Source organism: Leptonychotes weddellii, chromosome 6 (assembly GCF_054177405.1).
Source record: "Leptonychotes weddellii isolate Sample4059 chromosome 6, ASM5417740v2, whole genome shotgun sequence".
NCBI lineage: Eukaryota > Metazoa > Chordata > Mammalia > Carnivora > Phocidae > Leptonychotes > Leptonychotes weddellii.
The window spans coordinates 24,373,974-24,386,662 of NC_138374.1; the positions used below are offsets into that span (position 1 = coordinate 24,373,974).

Consider the following 12,689-nt stretch of genomic DNA (forward strand, 5'->3'; position numbering starts at 1 on the left):
ACATTTTCATTTGTTGTGTTTATATTGTCATTCAAGTTCAACACACTTTCTGATTTCCCTTGTGATTTCTTCTTTGACCTTTGGATTATTTAGGACTATTTTGTTTAATTTCCAAATATTTGGGGAATTTTATTTTAATTTTTTTAAGGATTTTATTCATTTATTTGACAGAGAGAGAGCACAAGCAGGGGGAGCAGCAGAGGAAGAGGGAGGAGCATGCTCCCTGCTGAGCAGGCAGCCCAACACGGGGCTCAATCCTGGGGCCCTGGGATCATGACCAAGCCCAGGGCAGACACTTAACCAACTGAGCCACCCAGGCACCCCAATTTGGGGATTTTTAAATTTTTTCAGATATCTTTCTGTTAGTAATATTTAGTTTAATTCTGTTTTGGTCAAAGGATATTCTTTATGTGATTTCAGTCCTTTGAAATTTATTGAGACTTGTTTTATGGCCCAGAATACAGTCCATCCTGGTAAACGACTCTTCTGCACTTGATTTTGCTCTTGAAGTAAACTGTTCTATAAGTGTCGGTTGGTCAAGTTGTTTTGATGTGGTCTCTGTTTTCACGTATTTTTTTGTGTACTTGTTCTAAAGGGACAGAGAGGGCTGTTGCAATCTCTAACTGTAGTTGTAGGTTTGTCTATTTTTTCAGTTCTTTCACTTTTTGGTTTATATATTTTATAGTTTTGCTGTCACATGTGTACACATTTAGGATTATCATATCTTGGTGAGTTAAACCTTTTATCATTGTGTAATGTCCCTCTTTATCTCTGGTAATATTCCTCGTTCTGAAGTCTGTTTGGTCTGATATTAATACAGCCATTGTGGTTTTTCTCTTTTTCCCCCCGTTTTTCAAAGATTTTATCTTTAATCTCTATACCCATTGTGGGGCTGAAGCCCACAACTCTGAGATCAAGAGTTGCATGCTATACCAACTGAGCCAGCCAAGCACCCCTGGTTTTTCTTTTTTGATTAGTGTCTCCATGTTTACTTTATTTATTTATTTATTTATTTATTTATTTATTTATTTATAAATAAAGATTTTATTTATTTATTTGACAGAGAGAGACACAGCGAGAGCAGGAATACAAGCAGGGGGAGTGGGAGAGGGGGAAACAGGCTTCCCGTGGAGCAGGGAGCCCGAAGTGGGGCTCAATCCCAGGACCCTAGAATCATGACCTGAGCCGAAGGCAGACGCTTAACGACTGAACCACCCAGGCGCCCCTCCATGTTTACCTTTTTCTGTCCTTTTACTATTAACTTATCTATATTTTTATATTTAACATGGCTCTCTCTCTCTTTTTTTTTTTTTTAAGGAGGCTCCACACCCAGCATGCAGCCCACTGAGCTGAGCTGAGATCAAGAGTTGGATGCTTAACTGACTGAGCCACCCAGGCCCTCCCAGTTTTCTATCACTTCAATAAAATATAAGAGTTTTCTACTAGATAGTGTTCTGTAATCACCAACCCTCACACTTACTTTGATGATATAGTTGTCGTATGTATTACATATACGTACATTGAAAATTCTACCAGACAATGCTATAATTTTTCCTTGTGACTATCATCCTTATTCTAAAAATTTCAGAGAGAAAAATATATTTTTTTATATTTACATAGATATTTTCCATTTCTGTTGCTCTTTTTATTCCAGAAGATTCACATTTCCTTCTGGTATTATTTCTCTCAGTCTTAAAAATTTTCTTTAGCAGTTCCTTTAGAGCAGGTCTCCTGGTGACAAGATTTAAAAATATTCTTTCATTTCTCAGGTATTTTTGCTGGATTTAGAATTTTGAGTTGATAGGTTCTTATCTTTAAGTATTTTGAAGATGTTATTTCCCTTTTTCTGGTCTCCATGGTTTCTGAAAATAAATCTATGGTCATTTTAATGGTTTTTTTCCTTGTTTGTAATATGTTGTTTTTCTCTAGGTTCTTTTAGGATTTTTTCCCTTATCTTTGGCTGTTAGCAGTTTGATTATGATTTGTCTAGGCATGGTTTTTCTGTGAGTTCATCCTGTTTGGGATTTGCTGAGTTTCTTGACTCTACTAAATTTGGGAGTTTTTGGCCATTCTTTTTTTAAATTTTTTAAAAAAAATTTTAAAGATTTTATTTATTTATTTGACAGAGAGAGAGACAATGAGAGAGGGAACACAAGCAGGGGGAGTGGGAGAGGGAGAAGCAGGTTTCCCACTGAGCAGGGATCCCGACGTGGGGCTCAATCCCAGGACCCTGGGATCATGACCTGAGCTGAAGGCAGACGCTTAATGACTAAACCACCCGGCGCCCCTGCAAAATTTTTTCTGCTCCAAGTTCTTTCTTCTTCCTTTTCTTGGACTACAGTTACACAGATGTTAGGCTTTTTGATATTGTCCCTCTCTTCTCTGAAGCATTATTTGGTTTCTCCCATTTTTTTCTGTTCTTCTTATTTAGTAGTTTCTACTGTTCTATCTTTAGGTTCACTAACTCCTGTGAGAATAATTGAATAATTTTGGATTACATCTTGGACATTTTTAATGTTACGTTGTGTAGACTCAGGGTTCAATTATAATCCTCTGGAGATTTGTTTGTTTGGTTTTCGGAGGCAGTCAACGCACATGGGGTTCTTTAACGCAGACTACAAGTTCTGCCTCACCTCTGTGGGTTGTGGTTCCAATACCAGTTTAGTTTTCAGAGCCTTTTCTGTGCTGCTTTGGATCTGGTCCATGCATGTACCACTCAAGGGTTAGTTGAGGCTTGGACTGTCGTTCAGAAATCCATTCAGGGGGCACCTGGGTGGCTCATTCTGTTAAGGGTCTGACTCCTGGTTTTGGCTCAGGTCACGGTCTCCAGGTCGTGGGATCAAGCTCCACGTCAGGCTTCTCACTCAGCGTGGAGTCTGCTTCAGATTCTTTCTCCCTCCCCCCTGTCCCTCCCTGCTCTCTTTCTCCCTCTCAAATAAATAAATAAATAAAATCTTTAAAACACACAACAAAAACCCCACCAAATATCCATTCAGGGGGTGCCTGGGTGGCTCAGTTGTTAAGCGTCTACCTTCGGTTCAGGTCATGATCGCAGGGTCCTGGGATCGAGCCCCGCATCTGGCTCCCTGCTCGGCGGGAAGCCTGCTTCTCCATCTCCCACTCCTGTTTGTGGTCTGTCTCATGCTGTCTCTCTCTGTCAAAATAAATAAATAAAATCTTTAAAAAAAACCCAGACAAATATCCATTCAGTTCTTAAAGCCTTTGCTTTGCTGCTTGTATCTTTGTTCCATATTTGCTCAGCTCAGGCATGAGCCTAAGAATTGTGCAACTGTTATATGCAGAATTAGGGGAACACTTTCTCCTGGTTTGTCCAGGATTCTCTTTGTGTTCTCTGACCAGCAAAAGCCCCCTTTTCTGGTTTCTGTCTACAGAAAGGTGAGGTTTCTATTGAAGTTTTAGCCATCTACCCAGCTTCTCCACCATGCATCTCTGTGAAAGCCTGAAAGAAAAATAGGAGAAAAGATAACCTGAAACTCCTTTTGTGGGTGTTTCTCTAAGTTTTGACTCCCTTCTATAATCTGTCTGCTTATACTTAATTTTTAGGGCCCCCAGGTAGTTACTCTTTGAATTCAATACAGAACTTTTAGCTATAATCAGTAAGAGAGAGAGGCTATAGTGGTTTTACTCTGCCATGCTGGAAGTGGCAGCACACCTTCATTTTCCCCCCAGTTTTATTGAGAAATAATTGGCACACATCACTGTGAGGATTAAGGCATATAGAATGATGGTTTGATTTACATATATAGTGAAATGATTGCCACAGTAGGTTCAGCTAACATCCATCTTTTCACATAGATACAATAAAAAGAAAAAAGGAAGAAAGGAAAAAAAATTTTTCTCCTCGTGATGAGAACTCTTAGGATTTTACTCTCTTTAATAGCTTTCCTGTATATCATACAGCAGTGTTAGCTAAATCCTCCTGTTGTAGGGTACATCCCTTATTTATCTTCTTTCTTCTGTAACTGGAAGTTTGTATCTTTTGACCACCTTCCTCCATTCCCCTTCTCCCTTCCCTCCATCTCTGGTACCCCCAAATCTGATCTCTTTTTTTTATGGGTTTGTATTTGTTTTGTTTTTAGATTACACATATAAGTAAGATCATATAGTATTTGTCTTTCTCTGTGTCACTTATTTCACTTAGAATAATGTCTTTGGGATCCATCTGTATTGTCACAAATAGGGTTTTCTCATGTTTTATAGCTGAATAATATTCCATTGTATATATATGTCACAACTTCTTTATTCATTCATCCATTGATAGCGACTTAGATTGTTTCCATGTCTTGGCTCTTATGAATGATGCTGCTGTGAACATGAGGTTGCAGATATCTTTTCAAATTAGTGTTTTGGTTTTCTTTGGATAAATACCTAGAAGTGGAATTGCTAGATCATATGGTAGTTTTTATTTTTAATTTTTTTTTTTTAAAGATTTTATTTATTTATTTGACAGAGAGAGACACAGCGAGAGAGGGAACACAAGCAGGGGGAGTGGGAGAGGGAGAAGCAGGCTCCCCACAGAGCAGGGAGCCCGATGCGGGACTCGATCCCAGGACCCTGGGATCCTGACCCGAGCCGAAGGCAGTCGCCCAACCAACTGAGCCACCCAGGCGCCCCTATTTTTAATTTTTAAAGATCCCTCATACTGTTCCCATGGTGGCTGCATTAATTTACATTCCTACCAACAGTGCATGAAGGTTCCCTTTTCTCCTCATCCTATCCTTGCCAGTGCTTGTTATTTCTTGTCTTTTATTATTAGCCATTTTGACAGGTGAGGTGATATCTCATTGCGATTTTGATTTGCATTTCCCTGATGAGTATGGTGTTGAACATCTTTTCACATGGCCATTAGCGATCTATATGTCTTCTTTGAAAAAATGTCTATTCAGGGCGCCTGGGTGGCTCAGTTGGTTAAGCGACTGCCTTCGGCTCAGGTCATGATCCTGGAGTCCCGGGATCGAGTCCCGCATCGGGCTCCCTGCTCAGCGGGGAGTCTGCTTCTCCCTCTGACCCTTCTCCCTCTCATGCTCTCTGTCTCTCACTCTCTCTCTCTCAAATAAATAAATAAAATCTTTAAAAAAAAAAATGTCTATTCAAGTCTTCCACTCATTATTTAATTAGATTGTTTTTTTGGTGTTGAGTTGTAGGAATTCGTATATTTTATATATTTTGGATATTAATTTGCAAATGTCTTCTCCCATTCAGTAGGTTTGTTTTGTTGATGTTTTCCTTCCTTCTCTATGCAAAAGCTTTTTATTTTAATGGAATCCCAGTTGTTTATTTTTCCTTTTTCCTCCTTTGCCTGAGGAGACGGATCCAAAAAAAATACTGCTAAGATTGATGTCCAAGAGTCTGCTGCCTATATTTTCTTTTAGGAGTTCTGTGGTTTCAAGTTTTACGTTTAGGTCTTTAATGCATTTTGAGTTTATTGTATATGGTATAAGGAAGTGGTCCAGTTTCTTTTTTTTTTTTTTGCATATAGCTATCCAGTTTTCCCAACACCATTTATTGAAGAGACTGTCTCTTCTCCATTGTATATTCTTTTTTTTTTCTTTTTTCTTTTATTTATTTATTTGACAGAGAGAGACACAGCAAGAAAGAGAACACAAGCAGGGGGAGTGGGAGAGGGAGAAGCAGGCTTCCCGCGGAGCAGGGAGCCCGATGCGGGGCTCAGTCCCAGGACCCTGAGATCATGACCTGAGCCGAAGGCAGTTGATTAACAACTGAGCCACCCAGGCGCCCCTCCATTGTATATTCTTGACTCCTTTGTCATATATTAATATATGTGAGTTTATTTCTGGATTCTCTACTCTGTTTCATTGATCTATGTGTCTGTTTTTGTGCTAGTAACATGCTGTTTTGATTACTGTAGCTTTGTAGTATAGTTTGAAATCTGGAGGCATGATACCTCCAGGTTTGTTCTTCTTTCTCAAGATTGGTTTGGGTATTCAGAGTCTTTGGTTCCATACAAATTTTATGATTATTTGCTCTATTTCTGTGAAAAATGCTATTGGTATTTGGATAGGGATTGAACTGAATCTGTAGATTGCTTTGGGTAGTATGGACATTTTAACAATATTAATTCTTTCAATCCATGAGCATGGTATATCTTTCCATTTATTTATGTCATCTTCAATTTCTTTCACCAGTGTCTTATAGTTCTCAGAGTACAGGTCTTTCGCCTCTTAAGTTTTTTCCTAGGTATTTTATTCTTTTTGATGCAATTGTAAATGGGATTGTTTTCTTAATTTCTCTTTCTGATCATTGGGTACTAGTGAATGGAAACACAGATTTCTGTATATTAATTTTGTATCTTGCTGCTTTACTGAATTCATTTATCAGTTCTAATAGTTTTTTTGGTAGAGTCTTTAGTGTTTCTATAAATAGTATCATGTCATATGCAAATAGTGACAGCTTACTTCTTCCTCCCGATTTGGATGCCTCTTCTGTATTTTTAAATATGCTGTTAATCTCATTAATCTTAGTTCATTTTATCCAGTGTAGTGTGCATTTCAGAAGGTTTTTTCTTCCCTAGAAGTTCTGTTTGGACTTCTTTTTAATATGTCCATTTCTTTCCTCATTGTATTTGTATTTTCCTCAGTCTTCCTGAGAATATGGAGCATATTTACAGTAGTTGTTTTAATGTCCTTTTCTGCTAATTCTGCTAATTTTCTTCATGTATGGATCTGTTTCTGTTGACTGGTTTTTCTCTTGCTTATTTGGTCATATTTTCCTGCTTTGAATGCCTGGTAAGTTTTAAATTAGATTTTGGACATTGTGATTTTAATGTTGTGAGTGCTAGATTTTGTTATATTATTTTATATAATATTAAACTTTGTTCTAGAATGTGGTTACATTATTTGGAAATCAGTTTTATCCTTTCAGGTTTGTATTTAAGGGTTGTCAGGGGAGGTTGAGAGCCATCTTTAATGCTAATTTGGCCCCATTGCTAATGCATTATCCATCTGCAGACTCTGTCTGACAACCAATGTATGAGTAGGTCTTTCTACTCTTGCTGGTGGAAAGACAAATTATTTTACTTGTGGAGCCCTCTGTGAGCTTAACAATTTCTTTTCCTTTCCAGTGGTTCTCTGTGCCCAGCCTTGAGTATTTTCCTCTTCTATATATGCACAACAGTATTCAGCAAAAGATGTAAGAGGACCCTTCTACAGACCTCCAGAGTTCCTTGTCAAACTCCCTCTTCTGTAGTACTCTGTCTCACAAATTCTAGGTGCCTTGGCCTCTCCAAGTGTTGGTCTCTATGTCTTTGGCTTGGCAAGACTTCTGGGTTCTGTATAGTTTCCTCCTCCCTGTCCCACAGGCTAGAAACTTCTCCATGCAGTAAGCTGGGGTAATCGTAGGGCTCACCTTGTTTTTTTTCTTCAGGGATCACAGTTCTGTATGCCTGTTGTCCAGCGTCTGGTAGTTGTTGTTTCATCTGTTTTGTCCAGGGTTCTGTCATTTAAGGTAGGAGGGTAAATTATGTTTTGTTCTTCTGTCATGGCTAGAAGAGGAAGGCTCACTGAAACATTTTTGATGAAGGCACACATTTAATATTCCTATGACATTAATTTATTGCAGTGAAGTCCACTGAATAGGAAGGCCCTCCAAAGGAAGGAACTGCCCTGAACCATAAATGATACCATATTTTGAGCTGTTTTTTTTTTTCATTAAAAAAGATAATTATAAATACTAAATAAAAAGAAAAATCAAGATGGAAAAAATAAATTTTACAGTTTCTCCTTTCTAGTGCTATGATTGTTTTCATAGTTGTGTATTAGCCTACACGTATGCATAGTTTTACATAGTTGTAATCATGTTATCCTTCTATTTTGTGGTTTTTTAAAACATATGTCATAAAATATTCTTCTTTTTTTGTACTTTTCTTAAATCTTTTTTTTTTTTCCAGTGTGGACTTAGTTTATTTAACCATTCTTTTCATGGAAATTATGGTTGTTTCCAGTTTTTACTATTACTTATGTCTCTATTTAAAATGGGTGTGTAATATGTTACTTTTGTGAACTATAATTTACTACATAAATGATTACCGTAGCTTGAAGCTTTTAGGGCATTTTGAAATAATTTTGTGTTTAAATTTGGTAACAGAAAAGAATGTAAAAGCCTATGGCATTTTTAAAGGAAATGCAGTGATGAGGTCATCTGGTGCCTGTTCACTAAGGAACAGAGCTGACAGAATATTACAGAGAAATAATCATGGACAGAGTTAAATACCTCTCTGAGTTAAGGAGAGGAAAATTCAGCTCAATTCCATAAATGTTTTGGTCCCCACCCTCAGAGAATTTATGATCTAGTGGAGGATCTAGTGAAACACATTTAAGGAGTTTCACAGTTGAGTTGGAAAAGATATGTCTGACCTGCTTAAACAATTGTGTTCATCACATGATTAAATTTGTACATACACTTTAACTGAAGGACCTTTACTTGGAACTATACCAACTTCCCCAGCACTAAATCTTGTAAATTAGAAAAGCAGTGTTCTGATAATATGTTTTATTAAGGCTTCCATACTCTCTTTCATAAAATTGCATGAATTTATAAAAATGTGGTATTGCTAGAATGAGTTTTCTTTCCTGGTTACAGCCAGAGGCCTTCCCTCAGATTTAGCTGCTGCTGTTACTCTCCTTGCTAGAATAATGGGCTGGAGTAGCTAGTGATGGTACTCAGGTATAAAGTTCCTGGGCAAATTGGTTACACATTTCTTTTTTTTTTTTTTAAATAATAGTTTATTTTATTTTATTTTATTTTTATTTTTTAAATATTTTATTTATTTATTTGACAGAGAGAGAGTTAGCGAGAGAGGGAACACAAGCAGGGGGAATGGGAGAGGGAGAAGCAGGCTTCCTGCTGAGCAGGGAGCCCGTTGGGGGGCTCGATCCCAGGACCCTGGGATCATGACCTGAGCCAAAGGCAGACGCTTAACAGCTGAGCCACCCAGGCGCCCCTGGTTACACATTTCTTAATGTTTGTTGGGCTCCACTTTCCTTCCTTTGGGAAAGTCTCAGATATATTCATTCATTTGTGTGGGAGACCATTTATTTAAATAATAATAGCTAATATATAACATTTACTATGTGCCAGACACTGATCTAAGGTTTTATATATATTAACTTATTTAATTTTCATAATAATCTTTTCATGTAAGTATTGCTATTATTGTCTTAGTAAATGGCAGGGGCAGGAACTGGACTCTGACGTTTGGCTTCAGGGTTCATACTCATAACCATTTACTGTAAGTACATGCTCTCGAGTCACATTCTCCAGGTTCAAAGTCTAGCTCAGTTACATACAACTGTTTGAATGACTTAGATCAATTACTTGTCTCCTCTGAGTCTGTTTCTTCATCTCTGTGCTATCTTTCATATAACCTAACTTTGTTCGCTTCTTGGCACATAGTAAACTTGGCTCTTATTAACTATTCCTTCATTAAAAATTTAAACTTGGGGTGCCCACCATGTGCTTGCTCTTCCAAGGAGCAGTTGTGCTGGTTTGTCTCTTTTTTGTAAAGTCGTATCAGTACTGTATGTATGGTCCTGAAGCTCTTAGCTGATTGAGGATGTTCTGTATTTCCATCATCTTTCCTCCTATTGGTAAGTGTGGAAAAGAGATAGAATGTGGTCAGAAAATGGAAGGCTTTTCCTGTTGATTCATGTTGCAGGTCACACAGTTAAGTCATAGGAGCTAAAACAGGTTACTCCTTGGTTGAAACATGACCATCCTCTATCTAGCAAGATTATTTGCCCTGTTTGACCCAGGTTAAATCTTTAGGAGAAAGGTAAGTATGGAGCAGGAGGGGATACTTATTCAGCCAGCCATTTCCACTAAATCAACCCTAGCCATTAGGGAAATAATAAATGTGGCAGCCAGATTAATCTTACCTTACCACTTCAGTGTAGATTTTAAATGAATGTAAAAACTAAGTATGGAAACCTGTTAGTAGGGAGTAGATGGAGGGGAACCCAAGGCAGAGGAGTATTTTGATAGAAAGGAAAAAAAGCTAGAGAAAAAAAATCCTGGTGAATATAGTTGAGAATAAGCCCTTAATATTTTTCTCTGAGATGAGGAAGTTTTAAATGGAATGTTGGTATAGGCTCTGTTTGGTTATTCTAATAAAGCTATTCCAAGATGTATCTTTATTCCTCATATTTGTGTTTTATACGGGGGTCTAACAGATCTTTTTTCTTTTCTTCCTTATAGTCCTGAGGCTTTCTACCAATGCAGGCCAGTGGAAAGAAGCAGCTAGCAAGGTGACCCATGCATTAGTTAATATCAGGTAAGGAATGAGAGCTTACCTCTTTCAGCATTCCTTGGCTCATCCTGAGGTTTATTGTACCTTTCTGAGTGGAGTGTGTTGAACACTGCTATTTTAAGCCCTGATATCTGTAGGAGTGGAAGAAATGTACTTGATCAAGAAAAGCAGGAGTGCATGAGACTTTCATATTGTCATATTGAAATAGCTCACAGTGCTGTTCTATGAATTTTCTTACCAAGAGATGGTTGCAAGCCCTTTGTTGCCAAAGTGTTTTTCTGTGTATAGGCCATCTGAAAACTTTTCTCTGAAAAATTTTTTTCTGCCATTCTCTGTGAGTTCAGGGAATGACTCATGGGGATCTGGAACTTTGACGTTTTGCTTTACATGGCTCTTTCTATTTGTGGTAAACAGAGGCAAATGGAGCTCATGGGGCTAAGTTATTTTAGGTTCCTTATGAAACAGCAAAGCAATTACAGAGTGTTACATGTATTGGATAAAATTGAGTCAGACATGGAGTTTGGCTTAGGGTCTTGAGGAAATACCACACACTCACAAGAGTGAGCTGTTTGTAAATGGAGAGAATGTGCTTTCAGTATCATGAAATCTCAAGCTGACTTTCCATACATTCCTTGTTCCCTTTGTGCCTATCATTTCCCATTTTCTCAACAATTATTAAATTGTTCTTGCAAACAATTGAAAAATTAACACTTGAGTAGAAGAGGCAAACCCAACAGATGGGGAAACTTGATTTAGCTCCAGATGTAAGCCTTGCCAGACATTCCCAGTGATGGTAATGCACATCTACAAGTTGGTATAGATTCTAATGTGTGACAGCGCTGGGATTTAGTGTTTATTTCTGTATCTTTCTTTTCTTTTCCTTTCTTTTTAATTTTTTTTCTCTCCCTCTCCTTTTTTTAAAAAAAGTATAATGTCCTGTGGTGATTTACAGCGGTATTTGGCACGTCTGGGAACAAAAGGAGAAGTGTGAAATGTGTGTGTTGGGAGAGCTGGAGTGAGGGGGCAAGGGGGTGAGATGTGCTAACAAGATTGCACTGAAGGTTGATCTGCCTTACCTGACCCCAGAGACATTTTGCTGCAAACACAGTTTTATAAATCTCACAAATGCATATCTGTACCTAGCAAATAAACCAGATACTGTAGTGAGGCCTTATAAATAAAAAGAATCAGGAATTACAAACTGCCTTCTCCCAAATATCCCTTTGTGACCCAAGGGCAGTATGACAAATGTGGGTGTTTGAAAGAAGCTCCAGATTCTGGGCTAGAGTATGAAGTTCATATGGGTATAATTTATGTTGTGTTTATTTATTCATGTATTTACTTAGGCTTTCCAGGCAGCTCCTTTTCATCTGGGACCTGTTTCCTTGATCACATTCCTTTATGCTTGCTTTATCTCCTACTTTGTTGCTTTCCCTTTCAGTGGCTTCTGGCTTGGCTGCTGTCCTTATTCTTCCCAAGGGCCGTCAAACAGCTGATTTAAGCGTTTGGCCTATGCTTTTTGTGAATAGCCCAGAAAGGACTGGGCTGAACTTTGAGCGGATGCCTATAACCATGACCTCTTTCTTCTCTTTGCAAGTCTCCATCAGGCCTCTACCTTCATTTTCATTCCTCACATTTCTTTGATGAACCTGCTGCAGGGAATAATTAGATTATCTTCACTGTCACTAATGAATTAGACTTGGCGTTTATGTCAAAAGTATCAAAGATACAGTCAGTTTTCTCAAGAGATTACAGGAAAAATGTGTTTGAATGTCGCTTATCACACTAAGGCCAGATCAGGGCAAAATAGTTGTGATGCCAAGCCAGCTAAAGTTTACTTTTTTTTCCTTTCTGACACTTATTTTCACTTAATAAGTGCTAAGCTTTGTGCTCTTTTATATACTAACTTCTTCAGTATTCAAACTCTATGGAGCATATCACAAGCTTTTAAAAATACACTTTTTACCAGTGAGGAAACTGAGTCTTAAAGATATTGTGAATTGCAGAAAGTTCCACCGTTGTTGTTTGGCAAAGCTGAGAATCATTGGTCCTTTAACTCCCAAGTCCAGGACTCAGGGCTCTTTCTTCTAAAGGTTTTTTTATTTTTAAGTAATCTCTACTCTCAAGTTGGGGCTCAAATTCAGAACCCTAAGATCAAGAGCCACATGCTCCACCGACTGATCCAGCCAGGCACCCCGACTGAGCCAGCCCAGCACCCCAGGGCTGCTTCTTCTGTACCATAATGGCTCCCATAGAGTTGCATCAAAGGCTGCCATGGAGGTAAACAGAAAACTCAGCATGATGTGTTGAAAGGAACATGGAAATTTTAGTTAGAGAAGCTGGATTTAAAATTTTTGTCTCTACCACTTAATGTGTGACCTTGAGCAAGTTATTTAGCTCCTCT

General features: G+C 38.2%; 1 protein-coding gene across 2 annotated transcripts in view; it reads left to right on the top strand.

Annotated features, from left to right (window-relative positions):
- The window catches only part of ARMH3 (armadillo like helical domain containing 3), a 179,152-nt gene that overhangs the window by 89,237 nt on the left and 77,226 nt on the right, over positions 1–12,689 (top strand). For both annotated transcript variants that reach the window (XM_081822820.1, XM_081822821.1), the window contains exon 23: positions 10,234–10,309. In XM_081822820.1, the coding sequence (XP_081678946.1) occupies positions 10,234–10,309 (76 nt within the window). The remainder of the gene's footprint in view (positions 1–10,233; positions 10,310–12,689) is intronic.